Source organism: Adiantum capillus-veneris, chromosome 22 (genome assembly GCF_014529385.1).
Source record: "Adiantum capillus-veneris isolate H3 chromosome 22, ASM1452938v2, whole genome shotgun sequence".
In the NCBI taxonomy this organism is placed as follows: domain Eukaryota; kingdom Viridiplantae; phylum Streptophyta; class Polypodiopsida; order Polypodiales; family Pteridaceae; genus Adiantum; species Adiantum capillus-veneris.
The window spans coordinates 84,713,174-84,736,959 of record NC_140952.1 but is presented as its reverse complement, the minus strand read 5'-3'; the positions used below and the strand labels follow the sequence as shown (position 1 = coordinate 84,736,959).

The 23,786-nt window shown below is 40.7% G+C and overlaps 1 protein-coding gene across 2 annotated transcripts; it reads right to left on the bottom strand.

Moving 5' to 3' along the window:
* Positions 1–218: 218 nt before the first annotated feature.
* LOC147429707 (uncharacterized) lies at positions 219–21,622 on the bottom strand. 2 transcript variants are annotated; one of them, XM_086495265.1, is made up of 11 exons: positions 21,187–21,622; positions 19,987–20,846; positions 19,444–19,801; positions 5,331–5,413; positions 3,400–3,488; positions 2,935–3,008; positions 2,354–2,404; positions 2,022–2,098; positions 1,374–1,906; positions 1,199–1,287; positions 219–553 (listed from the first exon to the last, which is right to left on the bottom strand). In XM_086495265.1, the coding sequence occupies exons 2-11, from the start codon at positions 20,756–20,758 to the stop codon at positions 280–282; spliced, it is 2,400 nt and encodes a 799-aa protein (XP_086351391.1). In that variant the 5' UTR covers positions 20,759–20,846; positions 21,187–21,622; the 3' UTR covers positions 219–279. The 2 variants fall into 2 exon arrangements, with proteins under 2 accessions (XP_086351391.1, XP_086351390.1); XM_086495264.1 differs by lacking the exons at positions 219–553; positions 2,354–2,404 and having other exon boundaries at positions 1,105–1,906; positions 21,187–21,615.
* Positions 21,623–23,786: the final 2,164 nt, after the last annotated feature.

The window sequence follows — 23,786 nt, the reverse complement described above, 5'->3', positions numbered from 1 at the left end:
CACATCCACACCCACCCATAGACCCGAGAAGAGTATTTTAACATACGTCGTTTGGAAATTATTTGCTCTAATGAATATACTTAGTCCAAAGAGGAATAATCAAAAGAGCAAGGGGAACTCTCATGGGTCTTCTAACAAGTTAGAAAAGTTTGCAAAATGCTTCAATATCCAAAGGGTCTTAACAAAAACAACATGCTTGACAATATGAGGCCATTTCATATTTTTCCACAGCTGAAAAAATAGGCCTGTATTTCTTCTTTAGTTTGGCCTGTTCTTTAATTAGGAGGCCAAAAAGATTTGTAGAGTAACAGTCTCATCTTGTCCCTCTAGTCCCTCTAAAGGCCTCGTAAAATCGGGACGATGCTGATAGCTACACGTTGTGTTGAGAGGTGGAGTCGGTACTCGTGCAGGATGAGCATGAAACTGTGCAGTCATTGGGACAACGTTGGACTTCATATTAATATTGCTGATCTGCACCGCCATCACTGCTCCTCGACCTTCATCCGCTTTGAGGTTGGATACCAAAAAGCTCTGCACCCCTGCTGCTTCAGCGCTGTCAAGTAATTGCCACACACGCACACATCACCACCCCTTTTGCTTGTCATTAATTATTTCCATTGAATGCAAGCTCACCCTCATTGGAGTACATAAGCTCACAAGAAGTTTTGGACAAATTCTCACAATAATTCCCACATTGTGACTTAACCTCAACATCATGAGCTTCTGTGAGGGAGGCACCGCATACCTAGCTAGGTACGATTGGGGGCAGGGGACCGCCGGCCCCGGGGCCATTTATAGGTCGTACCCATTTATAGGTCTCTCTCTCTCGTATCCATCCCACGATAGTATGCACCTTTGATAATAGGCATGTCTTAATAATACAAGCTTTACATATAATTATATAGTCCCCCACTTTGATGTAAAAGCTCTTCTTCTCTGCTCACTTCTGACGTGCATGATAATGGATATGAATGAAACAATTCTACCACTACCAGAAGTAAATGCATGCAGTTTAGCCATGTACAGATGAGGAAAACATACTCCAAATTGAAACACACGGTGCTGTGGCTACAAAGACTAGCTCTACTTATATACACAAACAGCTGCAAAATTCAAGCTGAGCTTGATAAGTGAGTCATATTGAAAGCAATTACTGAGCTAATTAACCTTGTAAGGAGCCTCATAATTTAAAACTTACAAACTCGGGAGCTCGTGGTAGTAAATCATGACGCCATAAAGCGGGTGATTTCTCTCCCAGTGGGCAGGTTGCCACTTGTGAAGAGTGATCTGCTAGAAAATGGCATAATATTAGCTGATATTGCTGCTGGTTGAGGCTGGACTGAGAAATGTGGAAAAATTCCTGGTTCATTAACAAGGGATTCCACTTGTGGCAATCTGGAGCTTCCACCATGATCTGAAGGCCCCATAGTATTGTTGTGATGGAAGAGTAGCCCCGTATGCAGTGCAAAATTTGCCCTCTCTTGATCCATCTGGCTCCACATTGACGGAGGGTTGTTTGGGTTATTATATGTCGCATTAGCCGGTGAGGTTTCATAAGGAAGAGGTGGCTTCTGCATAAATTGCCACTCCTGCAAATTACCAGCACCCTCCCTGGCCACAGCGACATTACCCGAACCTCCGGTGTAAGGGACTAATTGGTGCAAATGTGGGCTTTGCATTTGCATTAATAAGGCATTTTCAGCTCTTGAATTAGCATCCATATTGCCACCATTCATAAGCTCTGCTACACTGGCTGCTCTTCTCATCGAATGTCCTGTCAATGAGAAAATGTTTGAACAAATTTTCTTAACGTCGTACCTACTCATGTCAAAATTTGTGACGGCATTCATTCCCCGGAATTTGATTGCAGCGACGTCATACGCCTCAGCAGCCTCTTCCTGGGTAGCTGTTGAGGAAAATGCATGAGCAGAAATTATGCATGTATAGCTGTTTAATGGAAAAAAATTCCACTTGGTAAAGCTGTCAAAAGAAGGTAGGACACATTCATATAAATTACTCACGGAATGTTCCTAAATACAAGTCTTTGTTCCCCGCTACTCGGCCAATACGAGCTTGCCACCTTCCATGCTGATGATGCCTGCACATTCACAAAAGAAAAAATCTTGAGGAGGTGGCTCGCATGCATGCAAAAACTCCGAAGTAACCAAACTTTTTTGTACCCAAACTTTGCATGGGATTATCCTTTGATGAGACTTACTGTGTGTATACTAGTCCAGTTAGAGTTTCTCTCTTGCCCTGGTTTTTTCTTTGTTAGCAACAAAGATTCTAAGTGCTTCAAGAAGTGCAACAGAAAAGTTCAGAAATGAATTGGAATGGGTACATGGATATACACCTGGTCACACCTCGGTACATGGATGCTCCTCTTGAGAACCCACTGCTCTTCCTGTTGCTCAAAAGTAATTAAAGTAGCTACCAGTAGCATTAAATAATGCAAATTATTGTATCTAATTCTGAGCATCCATGCATTAATTTCCCGTTGCTCAAAACTTATTATAGCGCCTATATCACAAGAAGATTTAGAAATTTTCTCATGTAGGAATTAAACAGAGTCTTTTTCAGTGTTTTTCATACAATGCAAAACATCATGAGCTTCTGCTTGAGAGGCATCGCATACCTAGCTAGGTATGTGGTGCCTCCCTCACGTACATAAGCTCATGATGTTGAGGTAAGTCACAATGTGGGAATTATTGTGAGAATTTGTCCAAAACTTCTTGTGTATATTTAACAATCGCATTGAACAGTGAAAGCTAGAGTGTGTTTAATCTAACAATAGGATGAAGCAATGAAAGGGATTAATGCTACTGCACTAGCATTATTAAACACTCTTATGTTAAGAGCAATTTCATTAAGCACAAGTAATTATTGCTGTAGCATTAAATAAGGAAAGCTCATTATTGTCGGAATGGTTCTTACCGCCTCAATGATGCTACAAGCTCTTGTTTGGTCATATTTCTCATTTCTTGCATCTCCTTCTTGTAGTCCTCAAGCTGCAAAAGAATGATGCACAAAAAAAGCAAAAATACTTTAATATGAGATTTTCTACCTGCTGGTCTTTATGGTTTCATTCCAACTGCGTGATTACAAAAAACCCGGTACTAAGCATTATAGTAAGCTTGTCGATATGCAGTTGGAATGCTTAATTGAAGCTTGATTGCTCTAATGCAAACCAAAAGCTTTCCTAATCAATTCCAATCTATCTGTTCTAAAATGTATATTTCTGGCTACTAAAGAAAATGGTCAAATAATACTAGACTATTGAACTTCTTCATACTAATCGACAATATAGTAGTATATTACCCAATGATGAATCACTAGAATACAAGAATAAACTACATCAGTAACAAATCATCATTAGATATACAGCATCGAATTTGATACCGGAAAATTGATGATTGTTGATGGACCCCAATATTTTAGAGCTGTAAGATCATAAGCCCTTGCTGCCTTCACTTCAGAGTCATATCCTCCTGAAATTAATCAAAATACACAACATAGGAATTCTCAACGGAAATTAAATCCCCATTACTTGTTTTCAAGTTTCAAACAAGACAAGTGTTTCTTTTAAAAAATTGATCACAGTAGTTTATTTGAATCATTTTAATTTAATACAAAGGGGTACTAGGTAGAATAGCTAATTTAAAGATCTACTTCAACCTTCATTAAGTCCTGGTCTTTCAGAAATAATTATATGAGTGAAAATACATACTGAAGCAAAACATTCTAACAAAATCTCGAATTCTCATGATGCTGATATAATTGCTTTGGTTCTACAATTCAACTTCTTGATAATTTCTTTTGGTGCTATACAAACTAAACCTATATTATTTAGAAATCATGATTTCCTTGCTTTTTTAATATTTAACTAGGTTTCACATCCACACTGTATCAAGGTGGAATATGTTACATAGATTATGAGCTCAACAAGTGCTCATATTTATCATGTTAAATGAAAAAAATGGGTGATTAATGGTCTAAATTAAAGAATATGTGCAAAACTTATTACACATAATGATCGCCTAAAAAATGGGTGATTGATGGTCTTACTCAAAGAATATGAGGAAGATGAAAGTTAATGATCTTCTTTTAAACTATTATAATTAAGGGGGACATGGACGTTGAGCGAGCTCTTTGGAAGATGTTTTCTATGAAGGTGGACTTGTAGTCAAAACCTTTAGTCTAGACTATAATAGGGCCAAATAACAATCCGCTATTGTCTATGGTGATTCCACATGAGGGACATCGAAAGAAATTTAACCTACTCTTGAGAAGTTCAGTTCCAATAAGCTCTTTTATCTTGTTGGAAATGTAATATGCAATCTCGAAATGAAATATATCATGTTCTCCACACAATCAAAAGGTAATTAATCCAATCAAGTACCTTAATACATCTATATTTTGTGGTCCATGTACATGTTTTTCAACAAATTCTTGCATGCACCATGAGAACCCATCTCAAATTTAGAAAAACGATTCACCATACATTTCACACATGCACATAGATGAATGAAACCTTCTACAAGCATAAGCACACCCTCCATATTCACACTTTCATCAATTCAATTTTTAACAAAATAGATCCAGATTCCCAAATGTTAGCAAGAGGGTATCGGTTCTTACCCAAGTAGACTGGTACAATATGAGAAGAGCAAAATTGTCCAATCCACATGCAGAACGAAGTTAATATAAGTCACTCACATAAAAGAAGTAATTCCGGTTGGACTTTAATGGTCTTTTAAAGAAAACATTAGGAAGCAAAGATGGTTTTGCTTTAAAAACACTCATCTAACACCTTTTCACTAAAATCATGCTGGCTAAAAAAATTGTTTACTTTCCTAAAAAAGAATACCGTGTGAGCATTGAGGTAATTCATTACAATCATGCAAATAATTGTGTACATATTACATAAATACGACAAGTTGAGCAATTTCTTATAATTATGCTGCTTACCAGATTTTCCATCGTAAGATGATCAAGATGACATGAAAATGTGACACAACTGAATGTTGAGTCCTTGAATGATAACTAATTGTATTCCTAGATGACATCATTTTAAGATCAATGTGATCAACGACTACATGTAGCATAAATATGTGATACAATTATCAAATAATTGGTGCTTTAATATGGTAAACAAAATTGTTTCAACCCCTATATCATTACAAATGGATATAATTTTTTAACATCTCTTGCTTCAGATAACACTCATCACAATAAGTTTTACTATGACAAAGATAAGCTTGGAAGTTATCATAGATGTTTTCTTCTAACAAAGAATGCAAAATGTTTGAAGAAAAGAGTGATAATTTTACCTTGCCTTCCCTTTCTACTTTGACCTTCCCTTTTGCAACTGTTGTCCCAAAGGTGGGCTTCAAACCTTCCTGTCCAACGATGCCTGCAACCAAATATGTATAGAACGATCTGAAGCAATCTATAACCATTTCATACATGTTGTAAGCTAGATGTGTCACTAATAAACATCATTTGAAAGTTGACAAATGCCTCTTGTAATGAATAATAGCAAACACACCATCATATTACATAGAAAAATTGTTGCAATACATTCGTATTGATATTGAAATGAGTAGCTTGCATACACGGGGTTTTTTTGTTAAAAACCAAAGAGCATTTGCAAAATCCATGGACATATAGAAATCTATTGATTAGAGCCATCATCCTTCTCATACTTGATTTTCCTTCTTTGTACATCCATCCAAGTACCCATTGCGTATGGGAGTTCTCAAGGATGGAGGAGATAATCATACTAATAAATTATAACAGAAGTACGAGGCATCATCAAACTCTCTTAACTCTATGATAGATCTTATGAGCATTGTAATGGAAATGGCCTATGAACTTTGAGAATAGCGGAATTAGGAAAATTAAAGAGAGCATTTTTATGAGACTACTTAATGGAAACGGCCTATGAACTTTGAGGTTAGCGGAATTAGGAGAATTAAAGAGAGCATTTTTGTGAGACTACTTTGAGAACATAGAGGATAAACTTAATTGATGGTAGCAACATAATCATAGTACTTAATTAACTTGGCATGAACAATACTTTTGCAAGAGAGAGAGTTTAGAGAACTTGACAACAATTGAGGACCGGATTTATGCGGAGCCGGTCCCCCTCTAATAGGCTTTTGTATTATAGATTCTCCCATTAAGAGAGACTTGGTACAATACAATATTTGTGTTCCTTGTGACCTAGGTAATGCAATGAAGATATAAAGCTTCATGCATCACGAATATAACATAGAATTTGTAAAAAGCATTAACCATCCCCAACCTCAGTCCCAAGGCCTCAAACACCTTCAAAGGTGGAAAGAGCTAGCATGGAATGAGGGTAGGGAAGAGAAAGAAAAAACATTCATAGGAGAAAAAAATAGTATAGTAATGAAGATGGAAAAATGGCAAGCTTAAGCATTGAAACATGGCTCCTGGTTGGATTTGCATTCCATAGCCAAGAGTTTTGGTGTAGACTCTCAACTTCTCTACTAGCTTGGAGAAGGAGATCGAGCTCTTGCACTTTGCAGTTCACACAATGAGTGTGTGTGTTGGGAGGGGGGGGAGGACTTCACGACTCCACTACTCGGATTGAAAGACATGGAGCAGTTAGAACGCGTGGACCTCTCCCTCTCTCTCCCTTTCTCTCTCTCTCTCTCTCTCTCTCTCTCTCTCTCTTAGATGGCCTCCAATGCCCATCTCCATCTCTCTCTCTCTCTCTCTCTCTCTCTCTCTCTCTCTCTCTCTCTCTCTCTCTCTCTCTCTCCTACTCTCCTATTCAGAATATGGATGATGGAGACTCCCTTCCTCTTGCTTTGGTTCCAACTCATACCTCCTCACAAGCAACAATGGATCTTCTTGAACTCAACAATGCAGCACAACTGGATTTCAGTTCACTATTACAATCAGGAAGTTTTGTACGACTTCATTCATTTCAAACTACTGCAAACTGTTCCAGGATGGTGAACGACGGATTTTATGATGAGGCACATGAAATAGACACCATTCATACGCAGGTGCACTCCAAGAGAAAGGCTTGTCTAAATGAGGATGAAATTATTGCAGTGAGGAAGTATGAAGCACATGCTAAACATGAGTACAGAAAGCGATGTCGTGCAAGAAAGCAAGTACAGCCAAGCGTCAACATTGGAGCGAAAGATTGTCATAGGGAAGATTGTCATAGGGAGGACGTCAATGTACACACAAAGGAAGACAATAAGCAACATACTATTCAGAATATTGTTCAGCACATTGTGAGACAGTTGCATAGTTACGGGAAAGAAGATAAGAATGCAATTCTTCAAGGTGTTTTCAATGATGATAGAATCTTGCCATTCTGTGAAGATTTGTATCTTCCTGCAAATGGCCTTATTTTTGCACTCAAGGTCTTCTTACAGGAATTAAAAATTCCAAAATCAACTGACGAGATGTTTTTAAAATGAAGCACATATTGCATGCTGGTGAATGGATTACTGCATGATAATGGGATCCAAGGTAGAGGTGTTACTCTACATAAAGTGGCAACGCTATTAAATGTTCATCCAAGGAATTTATATTCAGCTTTGGGTAGACTTGACAGTGATCCTATGTCAAGTACGCTGAGGTTCGACTTATGCAAAAGGAAGTCTGGAAATGTTGGGTCCTTATTGGAGGAATTGAAACAGACAATTATTACATTTTGGATAGAGCACAGTAGGGTGTCTCCAAATAAGAAAGATATTTGTCGGAAACGATTGGGTAGAAAACATTATCAAGAGCATCCCATACACTTACTTGATGAATCTCAGGTAAACATGTCTCATTCTTACAATGAATAACTCTCAAGTGAAACATCTCACTCTTATGAATAGCTACCCATTGCGTGTTATGGAGTTGTGTACATCTTACTATATGTGATATGTAGCCAAGTAATGTGTCAAGATAGTCCATTGTCTCTACCTACGCTATTATGTGTGCTATATTGCACAAGTGTAGCCCAATGTCCCTGTCTATGCTATAAGTGTGCCATGTAAAAGGACTCTATTATAGTAAGATAGCAACATGTGTGCTATACAGTAAAAGTGTGTGTAAGAATAGGACAATGTTCTTGTCTATGATATGATGTGTGGTATGTGAAAGAGCTATATTACATATTGAGAGCACTATGTGTGCCATATAGCGTTAGTGTGTGTAATAAGAGGCCAATGTCCCTATCTATGCTATTATGTCATAGTATTTCTTACAGTATGAGTGCTATATAGCATAGCTATGTGTAATAATAGCCTGATGGTCCTGTCTATGCTATTATGTGTGCCATGTAGCAGGACTCTATCAGAGTATGACAACATCATGTCTGGTACCAGAAGATGAAGCTGCAATGTTTGAGGGATCCCAGGATATGCTGAGGGAGTATCTCATTGAAGGTGATAACTTTGCACTCAATGCAGACGCTGGCAATGCAGAAGGTGTAGAGTTCTTTCTTTTGAGATGTACAAAGAGAAAGTGGATGACAAATTACATCTTAAGAGATAAGTGGAAAAACAAATGTAATAAAAACACTTATGTTGTCACAGGGTGTTATTATCAACAGCAAGAGGGGGACCCAAATCACTACACTCTACTTGATGATAGGGGAGTTACTAACCTGTACTCTCACCTTGTTCGGGCAATCAAGTTTGACATGCCTTTGGTAGATGCTACCTCAAAGACATTATTTATCTCCGGAACTACATGAAACCATTTACAATGCCATGCCCTATGAAGCAACATGATACCTATTTAACAGGCTTATATTATGTTCTATATAGCCTTCACCATTCAGTACCTCCTTACACATGTCCATTGTGCTATGTATCACATAGCACACAACCACACAAAGCACATAGCATAGAATCACACACATTTTAGATAATGAGGTTACTATTGTGAACATGTTGCACCTTGAAAAAATTTAGCCAAGATATTTGTCGGAAATGATTGGGAAGAAAACATTATCAAGAGCATCCCATTCACTTTCTTGATGAATTTCAAGTAAACATGTCTCATTCTTACAATCATCTCACTCTTATGAATAGCTACCCATTGTGTGTTATGAAGTTGTGTACATGCTACTATATGTGATATGTAGCCAAGTAATGTGTCAAGATAGTCCATTGTCGCTACCTAGGCTATTATGTGTGCTATATTGTACAAGTGTGTGTAATAATAGCCCAATGTCCTTGTCTATGCTATAAAAGGACTCTATTGTAGTAAGATAGCAACATGTGTGCTATACAGTAAAAGTGTGTGTATCACATAGCACAATGTTCCTATCTATGATATGATGTGTGGTATGTGAAAGAGCTATATTACATATTGAGAGCACTATGTGTGCCATATAGCGTAAGTGTGTGTAATAAGAGGCCAATCTCCCTATCTATGCTATTAAGTCATAGTATTTCTTGCAGTATGAGTGCTATATAGCATAACTATGTGTAATAATAGCCCGATGGTCCGTCTATGCTATTATGTGTGCCATGTAGCAGGACTCTATCAGAGTATGACAACATCATATCAGCAAAATAAAATTACATCATATCACCAAAATAAAATTACATCATTCAATCATTAAGTTTAAAGAACTTTAAACAGGTCAATTTTTTGTATAGTAATCGCAAGTACATTCAGTGCACAAAATGCTATATACATGATTCCATAATTACCACAATAAACCTTCCTTATATACTTCTCGTTGACTTCTATAGTGACTGATGACACGAGCAGACACACTGTCCGAAGGATTTTCAAACTGGTTCATCTTTGCATAAGCATTAGGGCTGGGTGAGACTGTCCACTTGACTAACCAAGGGAACAATGTGCTAACCAGGTAAATTGGGGACTGACAAATATCTGCCGGTTCAAATGAAGTAGGACAGACACAACTACCAGGAGGGTTGAGCAGACACTTGTAGAGTGTGTCGTCCACCACCAGTGTATTATCAGAGTTGAACTTAGGATGGTGCTTCCAAAAGTCTTTCAAACACTTGAAAAATATGGGCTTTGCGTTATCTCTACATGGAGGGATCCCAGGAACTTCATTTAGATTGAAGCTCGCCTCTCTACACCCCTCTTGAACGATAATATCGAGGAAATGTTGTTTGTTCAGCCTAGGAAAGCATGCGCTCAAAGCAAGTGCTAGATTGTCCCGGGTCATGCAGCTCCATAGTGCAACTTGTGCTCTTTGCAGCAGTGCATGCAAAAAGATTGATGCATTGAGCCTGACCACATATTCAAATTGCATCTTTCCTGTAGCATTTGGCGCAGTGACTACCTGATACCTTGATCTTGCCCAATCAGGAATACTGCTTCTCGCTACTCCTTTGTAGAAGGAAACCTTATACCTCCTTATGAGAAGCCCATTCACATCCAGTATGATGCATAAATTGTCCCTTCTCTTCTTGTCCTCAAAAGACGCAGGAGGCAGTGCAACAATCTGTACTGGCATTACCACAAGACACGACCTCTCTTGCCTCTCATATTCATGTCCATTTTTGGCCTCTTTATCAACATTCTTTGTACCTGCCTCATCTGTATCTGTAGCAGCCGCTCGACCCATAGGGACCTCTCGACTTTTACCTTTGGTATTCCCAACAGTGGGATCTGTACAAGACTCAGTTGTATCATGTGAAACTGCCTCTTTCGTGTCCACAGCAGCCATGAAATGTTCTCCCATGGCCTCTCCCGATTGAGCTTCTCTATCAGTGGACACCTCTGCTCCTTTCCCTGCCTCATTGTTTTGCTCTATACATGCCTCAGTTGTATTATGTGTATTTGCCTCTTTCATGTCCGTAGCAGCCACGAGAACTTCTCCCATTGCCTCTCCCGATTGAACTACTCTGTCGTATGCCTCAACTGTGTCGGCAGAATCCGCGACATCACCGTTACCCACTGTTAAGCCTATTCCAGGTACTCTCTTAGTGAGGTCCTCCTCACTCAAGCCTCCCATATCTTCAACAACGACATCTGTACCCTTTGCCTCCTCTGCATCAACAATGTCATCAGCTACATCACTTGGACAAACCACCTGGGCTTGAACTGTGACATCACTTGCACCCCCTGCCTCACGTGTTCCAGCTTCTCTCTCAATGAGAACCTCCTCACCCATGCCTCTGGTATCCTCAACAGTGGCATCTATACCCGTAGGCACAACTACATCAAGAAGGACATCCATGACAGCATGAACAATACTTTCTGTTCCACCATCATCAACATTGCCATCAGCAACAGCATCTGTGCTACATAGCATCCACAATGTCATTTGTGCAGGCATCAACTACCGTAGCATCAACAATGACATCTGTGCAGACATCAACTATGGTAGCATCATCAATGGCATCTGTGCCATATTCAACAGTGGCATTTGTACCCATAGCCACAAATGCATCAAGAAGGACATCTATGACAGCATGAACAATACTTTCTATTCCACCATCATTAACATTGCCATCAACAGAAGAATTTGTGCGAGCATCAACTTCCATAGCATCCACAATGTCATTTGTGCAGGCCTCAACTAGCCTGGCATCAGCAATGGCATCTATGCAAGCATCATCAATGGCATCTGTGCCAGATTCAACTGTGGTGGGGGTGGGTAACGTACCCTTTTCAAGTTTATCACGGTCAACATCTCTATGCACATCATCATGCACAACCTGCACATCAACTGCATTAGGCACATTTGGAACAAATTCAACAGTACTAGTAGATGTGTACGGATCAACTGTATCAAAAGATTTTTTTTTTTGCCTGTAACCCCCCCTGAAAGCTGTAGCACCCCCTCTTGGATTCTTCACAGGATAAGACTAATCCAGTGAACCTACAGACCCCTCAATTGTATCAAAAGACACTTTTTTTTTTGCATGTAACCCCCCTGGAAGCTGTAGCACCCCTTCTTGGATTCTTCACAGGATAAGATTGAGTCAGTGAACCTACAGAACCCTCATCTAGAAACCCTGAAGAGCGAGTGCGTCTCATGCAAGTTCTTCTTTTTTCAGCTTCTTGATTATCTACGACAAGAGAAAGTAGAAACATATTACTAAACATGTACAGAAAATAAATCAAATAGTTTGCAACTACTCGATGCAAAGAATTAAAATACATATCACTAACAAATTCCAACATTTGATTCATCAATGAGCATGGATACAATAGGGGTGCAATGGATTGCACATGCCTTCTAAAGACATCTTCTAATTGCATAAAGTTACAAAAAAAACAAACTCATTGCTTTGCATTTGGTTTCTTTATCTTCCTAAATGAATCAAGAGGTATATCCATTGTGGGACTTCCACCTAAGTTCTTGGGAGTCGATTTCTTGCGCTTTGGTGTTGGCTTCTTCCCCGCTGGAGGAGGTGTTGCTTTCACCGCATCTGCAACTGCCTCATTTGATGCATCATCTCTAGTGTCCACACTTGGTGATGCTTTGGCACTCAACGGAGAACGCAACAGCCTTCTTGGAGTTAGTTGTTGCTTAGGTGATTTGACTGCAGAAAACTTTGCCATCAAGATGTCTTCAACTACTCCACGTACTGCATCCCCTACGGCAGACTCCGCTTCAAGGGCTGGCTGCATCCCGCGGGTAGACTCCGCTTCAAGGCCTGGCTGCATCCCTGGAGTAATCAGGCCATTCTTCCTTGTGGAATGCATCGTTTTGTTGGAGCAAGCATGCGATGATTGTTCTACAAAGCAAGCTATTTACAAAGTCTCACTTGGAGTATCCCAAAATACACACATAAATACTGATTTTGGTACCTATCAGTGGCCTGCCTAGAGACTCTGTTTTTGTCCTCAATGATTCTTGTATATAGGTCTCTGCTGCAATATTTGTACCTGCAAATGATTTCATTAAATGCAAGAGTTTAAACTACCAATGGAAAGTGGACCTACAATAATAGTGACACAGTGACTACCTGCACTTGATTCTTTCATCTCACTCTTCACCTTCAGACCAATCGTATGCTTAGCTCTAGGGGGAACAGACATGTTGCAATATAGTGGAACACAATAGCCATAGTCCCTACATACATGCACGAAGCATAGCATATGGTACACATAAGTGCAAGGCAGAGAGAATACATCCAAGCTTCTGGCATCGAACGGAAATCCACATCCTACACAATGGTAGAACCCATTAAGTGCCACCTCGCTAATGCTCTGCTTAAAATCCACGGGAGGAAAAGGCTTCATCAAACTGGCTCCCACGTTATGTGAAGTCCTCTCCATGGTAACACAAAATTTAAAGTGCTCTGATTCCTCTGCTATGTTGGTCTCTACTTCTGCAAGTAGTGCTTGTGAAACAAAGAAGACAACACATCTAATTTAAGTCTCAAGAACCCAACAAAAACAGATTGCTGAAAAGAATATGCAACGTGAATCTTATCCCTTATTTGCAATACCACATATAAGACAAGCACTTACTCTATATGCTATATGCTATAAACACGAGATTGATGCGGTATATGATATGCATTGTGCTATATAGCACATAGCACAGTCCAAGTATAATATGCTATAAGTGCTACATAGAGTATGCACTGTAGATCATAGCAGAGAGACTTTTTAAAATACCAGATATAGCCCAAACATTTTCTCTATATGCTATATAGCACAAGCTTGTTGGGTATATGATATGCAGTGGACTATATGAGACATAGCACATAGCATATAGCACAAATATTGTGCTATGTAGCACATATCACAATTAGTGATGTGCTATGTAGCACATAGCAATAATAGAGATTGTGCTATAGCACAATTCACTATTCCACACACTCAAGGGCTATATTGTGAACATATAACACACAAAATGTGCTACTTAGCACATAGCACATAAAAAGATTGTGCTATGTAGCACATATCAATATTTAACACACACTTCAGGGCTATACTGTGAGCATATAACATACAGATATACTATATAGCACATATTACACATATCCATTGTGCTATGTATCACATAGCACATAACCACACAAAGCACATAGCATAGAATCACACACATTCCAAATAGATGAGGGTACTATTGTGAACATGATGCACCTAGATTGAACTATAAAGCACATAGCACATAACCACACATAGCATATAACCACCCACTCCATCAAGATAATGGCTATGTTATGACCATATAGCACATAGCATATAACCACCCATTCCCTGAAGATGATGGCTATGTTGTGGCCATATAGCACATATTTTGTGCTATATAGCACATAGCAGAAATAGAATATGCTCATACAGTACATAACCATACAATCCATAACACTCTAACCACATAACCACATGGAAGTGAACCACATACTCCAAAACAAAGTGAAGCACATGTAGGAGAGTATGCACCTTTGCTTTAGCCACATTGGCTTCTAATTCAGCAACGTTCTCTCTAGTAGTACTCGAGAACTGTCCAATCAAATCAATCAGGCGTTGTCGAGCTACAGGATCTTACACGCAATCAATCTCCGTTTGCAACATTATGGCCAAAGTGTTTGAGCTTTGAGCACCCTCAGTCCTATGCAATTCTCTGACTTCATCCTCTACCTGCTTCTTTGCATCCTCAAGTCTTGGCTTATAGTCTTGCAATCTGCCCTCTGCAATATTCTTTATTTCTGCAAGTGCCCTGCTATCCTCCTCTGCCAATTATACCAGGCATCCTCTTGTAGGCAAGCTTGACAATGGTACAGACGTACCTTCTGTTTTCAATGATGATCTGGTAGAGGCAGCAGTGGTTTTGGAACCTCTCCCTCTACCACTCATCTGCTCTTCCCACCTCTTGATCTTGTTTTGCAAGTTATGTCTTTCTTCTGAGGCTCTCATTGCCCTCTCTGCAAAGATAGTCCAAGAAATTTGATGTTTGCCAGATTCACTGCAGTTTTCCAATGCAAAGGTCTTTGCAAATTGATTCCCTACTTCATACATGAAGGGACCCTCCTGGTAGACATCCCAGTGTCTCCACACAAGCTTTTGTAAGAACTCCGACCGAGCATGGTATGCCTTCACTTTCTTCTGGCTACCCGGAAGAGGCTTTGGGCATATAAAGACAGCTTCCCAGTCCTCCTCAGAGATGTCATTGTTTCTTGTCAAGCTACGCGGATCAACTCCCTCCAATGGCAATCCACGCTCCATATGAAATTCCTCGGCAAGACGACAAAACTTCGTATGCAGAGGTGGTTCAATGTTCCTAACTAGATTGCTGCTTGCTTGAATCGGATGCTTTGACGAAGGTGCCATGATACACTCTCTAGTGATATACCTGCACATCATTCAATGAACTCATGAGACGTGGTGTGCCCTCGCTTATCATCCCTGCTAAAAAGAAACAAGAACTTCATGGGCCTGCTCTTATAAGCAGGGCATTCAAGGTGATGTGCTATGGGATTTGCCCCAAGATTTCATACAGCTTGTGGACTAGCAAATTACCTCGGGAGCCCGCCTCTTGTTGTAAATAAGCAAGGTGAAAGCAACCTGGATTTCTTCAACCTTTGTCAATCCCTAATTCACCATAAGAGAACATATCCATGAATTTTATCTTTAGATTACCTAAGTCTATCCATGGGAATACGATAATATGGACAATAGTAGACAGGTTTAGTAAACAAGCTCATTTTATACCTATCAAAAAGACTATCAAAGCCCATCAAATGGCAACCCTCTTCATATCACAAATCTTCAAGTACCATGGCTTGCCAATGTCCATAGTGTCGGATAGAGATCCTAAAATGACCAATAATTTCTAAAAGGGTCTCTTTGAGAATTTAGGGACAAGGCTAAACTTCTCTTCGGTTTATCATCCCCAAACGGATGGCCAAAGTGAAATAGCTAACCTAACAATTCTTGATCTACTAACGAAAGTAAATCAAAGGTCCCAATGGGAGGAGTACTCTCTTAGTGAAGTATGCCTACAATAACATTGTACATACTTTGACGGAAAAAGCACCTTTCGAGGTAATTCAAGGAAGATCCAAAAGTCCCCTGCTACTTACGATACACGGAAAGATCTTCGCTACAGATGAATATAGCCAAGACCTACAAGAATCTTTCCAAAAGACTAAGGATGCTATCTCTATCTCAGAGCAAAGACAAAAGGCTACTGCTAATAAGCACAGAAGAACCCAAGCCTTTAAAGAAAATGATTGAGTCTTGCTTAAATTTCCCAAGGCTCGATTAAGGCACACGACGGACAAGAATCCTACAGGACACCAAAAGTACTATGCTAAGTTAGCAAAAAGGTACTATGGTCCCTTGCAGATTCTTAGACCAATCAATGAGATGGCCTATCAACTCAAGTTGCCTAGTCATTGGCTCATACACAATGCTTTCCATGTGAGCCTAGTAAAGCCTTACAAAGGAGAGCAACCTCAGGAACCAACTAGTGAAGACCCATCGGAGATCGAGGACCAAGAAGAGGCATTGCAGCTCGAGTCCATTCTCCAACATGAAGACAAGGTATTAAAAGGTGGTAAGACTATCCGACGATATCTTATCAAGTTTAAGAATTATCATTTTGAAGATACTAGATAGATACAAGACATACAATTAAAGGATAACCTAAACCTTGTCAATGCTTACAATGCTTCCCTAAAGTAAGCAAATGTACAAATGTTTAAATTGAACAAAGTTTTTGTCTTATAAAACTCTTTTTCTTTATTGTCTACAAATGTTAAGTAGTATGCATGCTTAGAATCAAATTTGTGGAGACGACGTCTTCCAAACACCAAGTAGAGCTTGTCACTCTAGTACGGAAGATTGATAGGACTAATACGCAGGCATGCTTAATGCGGCAACCTTAGGCTCTCAAGCGCCAAAAGGATTGGTCATCCATTTTGGAACGATGTCGTAGGGTAAGATAGGGATCCTCTACCCGCTAGAAAAAGGACTAATGAATAGGCTTTTTCTCTACCCCGTAGTCGAGGATGACTATGATTTCAAGAGAGAGGTAATGTCATAATAACTAATATCTAATTCTCCTAAATGATTTTTTCATGTTAAATTGATCATTTAATATGGGAAAGGACCAGGGGAGAAAAAGCTAGAATATTGGTTAAGCTGACAGATCGACCCCAGTAGGGATCCAAAGGGAAAATAGGGATCCAAAGAGGGGACATCTGCAAAAGAGCAATGTGCAACAATGGGCTTTAAAGACCCTAAGGTTCAGCCCATTAAGATTTCCAAAATGCTAAGGTTCCAATGTCCAAATGGTCAAGCTTAGTGGAATTGGATACTTATGTGGATGACAAAAAAGTCTTCAAGTGGTCCTACATAGGAGAAGGCAAGCCCTTTTAGTAGGAGATGAGAAAGAATCACACATTCATGCAAGCCCCTTTACACAAAGGACATAGCAGACACATGTCAGCTCCCTAGCCCAATTGCCCACAAGGTGCACTCAAATTCTATTGGATGTCATAGAGGTGGACCAATGAGAATTAGGCTAGAATAAATCTAGTTTATTTCATTTAAAACCACTTAAATAAAAGAACCAATAAGAATTAAGCTCTATAGAAGACTATTGGACAGTCTCGTAAGGGGTCCATTGAGCATTCAGCAGCCCAATGGCTTGCCTGCTTCCTATTGGCCAAAAGACAAAGGATCCAATGAGAGTTTAATTGCATTATTTAATTACCTAAAGATCTCACAAAAGGGAAAAGGGGACACATGTCACAAGGCTATCACTTATGCTTCTCAATTATGATTGGCTAAGATTTGCAGAGTCCAATAGGAAGCCAGCAAGAGTAAATTGCAAGAGGGGTAGACCAAGAGAGAGAGGGGGCTGATTTTGGCAAGGCATTATCACACACACACTCACACAATCTCATGTGTGAAGCAAGAAGACTCTCTCCTTCTCAAGCTTTAATGGAAATCTCATCGTCTACTCAAAGCTTGTGAGAAGGGAGGCCTACACCAACAACTCTTGTCTTTGTGATACAAATCCAACCAAGATCCAAGCTCCAAAGTCAAGTACAAAGTCACCTTGCACTTGTAAGTATGAGAAGATAGGGTGAGTGGCCACACCAAACAGAAGAGGACTGAGTGGACATAGGTGTATGACCTAACAAAAAATATACATGCAAGCACTTGTAGTTCAAAGTCCGTCACAATCGGAGGTCGAGAGGTAGCGAATCATGGCAGTCTATTTACTAGCCATTCCTAGCTGGAATTTCAATTGCAACCGCATAATGATTGTCATATCAATTGTCATAATTCCCTGCAACCTCTTCCAATCACATACAACCGTTGAGAGCATGGAATCGATGCCCCATCAGCATGCTGAATGTAGTATTTTGTCTGCTAACTGCGAACGTGTCAAACTTTGACGTATCCACTGTGTGGCCTCTCTCCCCCTGATTGTGATGGCCGAGAATGGTCGTGCACTGGCCATTCCCTGCAAAATGTGCTCTAACCATGGCTCCCGACCTCTGTCGATCACCATGTGGTTGCCCGTTTTACAAGGAATGGCCACTGCACAACCATTCCCTACCATCTTTTCCATGACTCTGCATATGAAATCCCACTATACATTATAAAATGCCTTAGAGAAGTCAAAGTGAAGCAAAATAATCTTTTGTCTAGATTTCTGAGCAGCTTTCATACCAAACATGATAGTTAGAATGTTATCAAATATAGATTCTCTACCCACAATTGCAAATCCGCTTTGAGCCTTGTGTACATACTTGCGCAGAAATGCAACGGATAGCCTAGTATCTTGTACAAGATACCCATCATGGTAATAGGTCTCAATTGGCTGAGGGACGAAGCAAAGATTTGCTTAGAAATTAATTGGATGGTGTCCTCTCTCTCCCTCTCTCCCTCTCTCTCTCTCTCTCTCACACACACACACACAACAGAATATGATTTCCAGACCAAGACCTGTCAGATAGATCACAAGAAGATTTAGAAATTTTCTCATATACGAAAAGAGAATCTTTTTCAATGTTTTTCATACAATGCATAACATCATGAGCTTCTGCTCGAGAGGCACCGCATACCTAGCTACATACGATTGGGAATAGGGAATCACTGGGCCAACGGTCTCCTGCCCTCTATCGTACCTAGCTAGGTATGCAGTGCCTCCCTCACAGAAGCTCATAATGTTCAGATAAGTCACAATGTGGGAATTATTGTGAAAATTTGTCCAAAACTTCATGTGCGCAATGTATCTTTGAGGTCTATAGCTGGGATTATTACATCTCTCTCTCTCTCTCTCTCTCTCTCTCTCTCTCTCTCTCACACACACACACACACGCACACACATTTGAGTTGAAGACCAAGACCGATCTTTGAGGTCTCTATAAGGGATAGTTACACTCTCTCTCTCTCTCTCTCTCTCTCTCTCTCTCTCTCTCTCTCTCTCTCAACTAAATGGATATATCGAAACACAGACAACTAATTCACAAGCCAAACAAAACTCACTTGGTTACACCACGGTAGATTGATGTCCGTTGCCCAAAGTTTTCGGTTGACTTACGAGAGGTGGACACCGCACGCTGACGATTGTCTTCACAGCTAGACGTCGTGTTGTTGTCTACAAGCTGAAGTTGAAGGTGGTCGGCGCCTGAAGTCGAAATGCAGACCTCCATATTATTGGAAGCTGCAGCTTCTGAAGGTGTTGGAGTATTTATATCAGCACACTCATAATTAGCAGACCTCGATACCAGCTGGTTATGAACTGTCTCGGTTCTCTCTCCTTTTCCATATTGTTGCTGGCTATCCGACCATACCTGCTGGCTCACTACTTCGACTCTTCCGCTGCTGATATCACCTATTTCTGCTGCATCATCAAGAGTATATAAAACGTGCATGCGCTAGTTGTGAAAACCTTCAGAGCTCCTACTTGCTAATTGTTAATAACATGTATAGTAATTAGGAGAAGCACCTATAATTATCGCGCGAGATAAAACATATAAGGCCAATTGACATACAGCTGACAAACCTCTACCCGATATTCATACTCACTGTTAATTTCAGAGCTATTCACAGCGCCGGCACCGGGATTTCTGTGGTCTAATGTGGGTAGTAGAGCACCCTGGCCCATCATATTTGCTTGAGGAAACTGTGAGCTCTGATAGTTAGGGCAAAATCCAGAGGGTAGACTGTAGTCGCTGTTTCCGAAGGGGAAACCCCTGCTTAGGTCTGCAAAACCAATGGCTGTCAAGGCCTGCTGTGGTAGAATAGTAACATTGTCATTGCTACGTTTTCGATGAAGGAAGCGGCCTTGACTGATTGCCGACAAATTGTAGAGAGAACTTATATCCTTGGACATATGAAATGGATTAATTGGCTCAGTTAAAGATAATGATGAGGGAACGCCCTCCGCATCAGCCCCCTCCTGCTGCATGTAATACAAAGGCCCTCTTGCTAGCATGTTGTCTGGTTTATAACTGCCATTGATTGGCTGGTTTTCCTTGTAAACACTCAAAACAGAGTCCTTCAGTGCAGGCCATGTAGTGTTTAGAATTTGCTGGTAGTTTGAACTCGGCGCTGTGTTCGCGCCTTGTCCCTGAAGCAAGTTACCATCAGATATTGTATTTTGGGCACCTGGACTATCGACTGGCTGCTTTGATTGGTTAATTGAAGCACCGCTGTCGCCACTATCAGTTGTAGAGTGCCCGAGAACCGCATCATTTTCGGCTCTCGCACCTTCAGCATGTGTGTTGATGATTCTCCCCTTAATTCCCAGCTGCTGCACTACCTGCATGTCTCCTGAAAAGCAAGATCTCATCACCATAGCTTTGCTACTGTCCAAGAAAACATTCTGGCCTCATCGACGCTGGCATGCTGAAGCTGAGCCTAGCACCAGCTTGCTGCAATATGCTCTGCAATGATCCAAAGAAAATTAGCCAAGCTAATAGAGTTGCTAGACGTGATGATCAGGACAGAAAAAGCGATATAAGCATATCTCTGGACTAGTCCTTTTTTTAATCTTAAGCAAAAACGCATTGAAAACGAGGGGAGATGGCGATCGATCTACGAGGAGCTGCTGTTGCGTGATTAGCTTTATCGGAAAAGGTATTAATGAATCCAAAGTAGACATCGCTAGCCGTACTTTAATATAAGCATTGAAAGGCTAAAGGACAAGGGATTATTACTAACGCTAACTAGTAACAACGATGAAATAAATTAGGTTAAGTGACTACAGGGTTTCTGCGATCTTACGTGTTCAGAGAGAGAAACCATTGCAGCGTTTATAAAACGCAGCACATAAATACATTAACGGAAGGATGACTCTGAGCTGCAAGCCAAGTTTTCCTCTAGTTAGGATTTGCGTGCGTATGAGAGAGAGAGAGAGAGAGAGAATCTTGTACAATGTAAAGTGCTGCTGTGCGTGTGTTTGCGTTTACCACGTTTCTGTGCGTCCGTGTATGAGAGAGAGAGAGAGAGAGAACGGGAGCTCAGCCGGGAGGGAGGAGAGCAGGCGATGGAAAAGGAGTTTGTGTGTGCGTGAGAGAGAGAGAGAGAGAGACGGGCGCGAGAGAATTTGAGAGAGCCCTACATCCCAAATTAGTTGATGAGACTAAATAATGTTTGAAGCGTGCAGCCTACGATTGGTGCGTCGCCCAGGATTCGCCCTGCATGTATCAACGTCTCATCTATGGACACTGCAGCAGCCATAGATCCACTGACGAAGAACAGTGTAAAGTAGCCTACGCTAGTAGCTACCTTTTGTCACCAGAGACTGTGTGTGGCACTGTGGGTGCGCGCGCGTGAAAGAGAGGGTGATGGGGGGTGATGAAACTTGAAAGCATGTTCCTGACGAGATAGCGACCCAAATCTGAAGGAGCCCAAGATCTTCCGCTTCCGGGCCTTCAAAACAAGAAGAGATTTTCCATCATTCCCCTTTTTCCGCTCCGCGCAGGCCGCATGTACATTGCAAGCATCCTTTAACCCTAGACTCCTACCATATTCTTAATTTCGTACGTACAGCTGCCCATTAATTCTAAGAGGCACGAGCCCACACCCACAGTGGGCTCTATATAAATTACGGCTAGCTAGCGGCGACTATGTGATCTGCATGGCCGGTCGTGTGAGTTTTTTGTGGGCCACTTGCAAGCACATACGCTTCAAAGCACGCATACGGACGTAGTGGTAGAGCATTGGCCTTGCTATCGGCACTATGAAAATATTAAAATCATTTATTGCGCTCATTTATCGCGTTTTGTAGAGAGAGAGTCCAAAATGGGATGTGTAGGGAAGAGAGAGGGGGGAGGGGAAAGATTTTTGTATTTCAAATATTGTTGCGTGTATTATCGTCGTTATTATCGAACCCAGATTAAACGCTTAAACATTCAAATTTTGGTGTTTCCTCTTGTTTTGCTTATGAAGAAAAATTAAAAACATTATATAAACTCTCAAAAAAATGATATTAAAACACACTACAAGAGGTTGTGTGCTCTTGTGACGCTATTAGCGACGAAAATACACTGGGTTTTTATAACCCCCGGCGTCGCTAAAACCGTCGCTACGAGTGTCGCTATATGCGTCGCTATAAGCGTCTCTATATAGCGACGGTCATAGCGACGTTTACAAAGAAAACTATAGCGACGCTACAGAGCCATAAATAGCGACGCCCGAGAGAATTTTTTTTTGGTGACAGGGCATTGAATGCCCTGCCACCCATCAACCATATTGTACTTGATTCACTTTTTTAAAAAAGTGCAAGGGTAGATAATAGACCCAAATAGTCACCCACAAGACGCATTGTTTGCAAAATTGACAATTGTACACATCATAGGCAAAATGAATTGATTGGCAAATGTAATAATGACAATTGTACAACATCATAGACATAAAGAATTGATTGGCAAAAGGAACTGCGGTGACAAATGTAATAATATACATGGTTCAAAAAGACGTATAAAATCCGTCTCATGATACATAAGCTATGAGAAACCCTAAACTAATGCTATCTAGCTACGGCTAAACTGACGTCGTTTAGTCAGACGTTTCATCGCGTCCAAGCGGCGTATCTGTCGGATTCTGCAAAAAAAGACAATAAGACAGCTTTCAGTAAGTATAAACATATAACGACATTTATAAAACAATACAAAAAATAGAAAAGAGTAAACCCTAATACTAACCATGCCGCCGCGAAAACTGAGAATGTCCATCAGGGCGTTTAAGCCCTTTCTGCCTGCGTACTCGCGCTCGTACGGTGTGGGATCACGTCCTGTCATCGACCACTGTCAAAACATACAAAGATTTCATTATGTTAGAATTAAAAAACTCATAAACCCTAAACTATCGAACCTAAAGAGCAATGCGAAAACACTTACAAAATCGGCCTCAAATGATGCCCATCCACCGCTCCCCAAGTGGTGCGAGCTCCCTGCCTCTACTCGCGCTCTGGCTGCATCTTTTTGTTGCTTCCACTTGTCGGGATTCTCGCGCGCTGCTTTCTTCGCATTCTTCCAATCTTCTTTGGCCAGCCAATCTGGCCTGTTCCACCCATTCTTGATTGCTTTTTGCACTTCGGAACGCTTGTGTTTGCAATATTCGCGCATTCGAATCTTCATCAGGTCTTCATTGAAGCGCTGATCCCGTGTTGAAACGGGAAACTCATCATGAAGTATGCTGATGACTCTGTTTTTTAAATCACTTGGTACTTCACTCCATTTGTTTAGTATGTAGTGTCTAAACAGCTGAGAGCAAAGACCACGCATGCGCGAGATCACCTTCTTGCCGTCATCATCCATGATGATGCCGCCGCTGAAGTCGACGAAGTAAGACAAGCCCTCTGGCCGGTGACGCGTGAACCT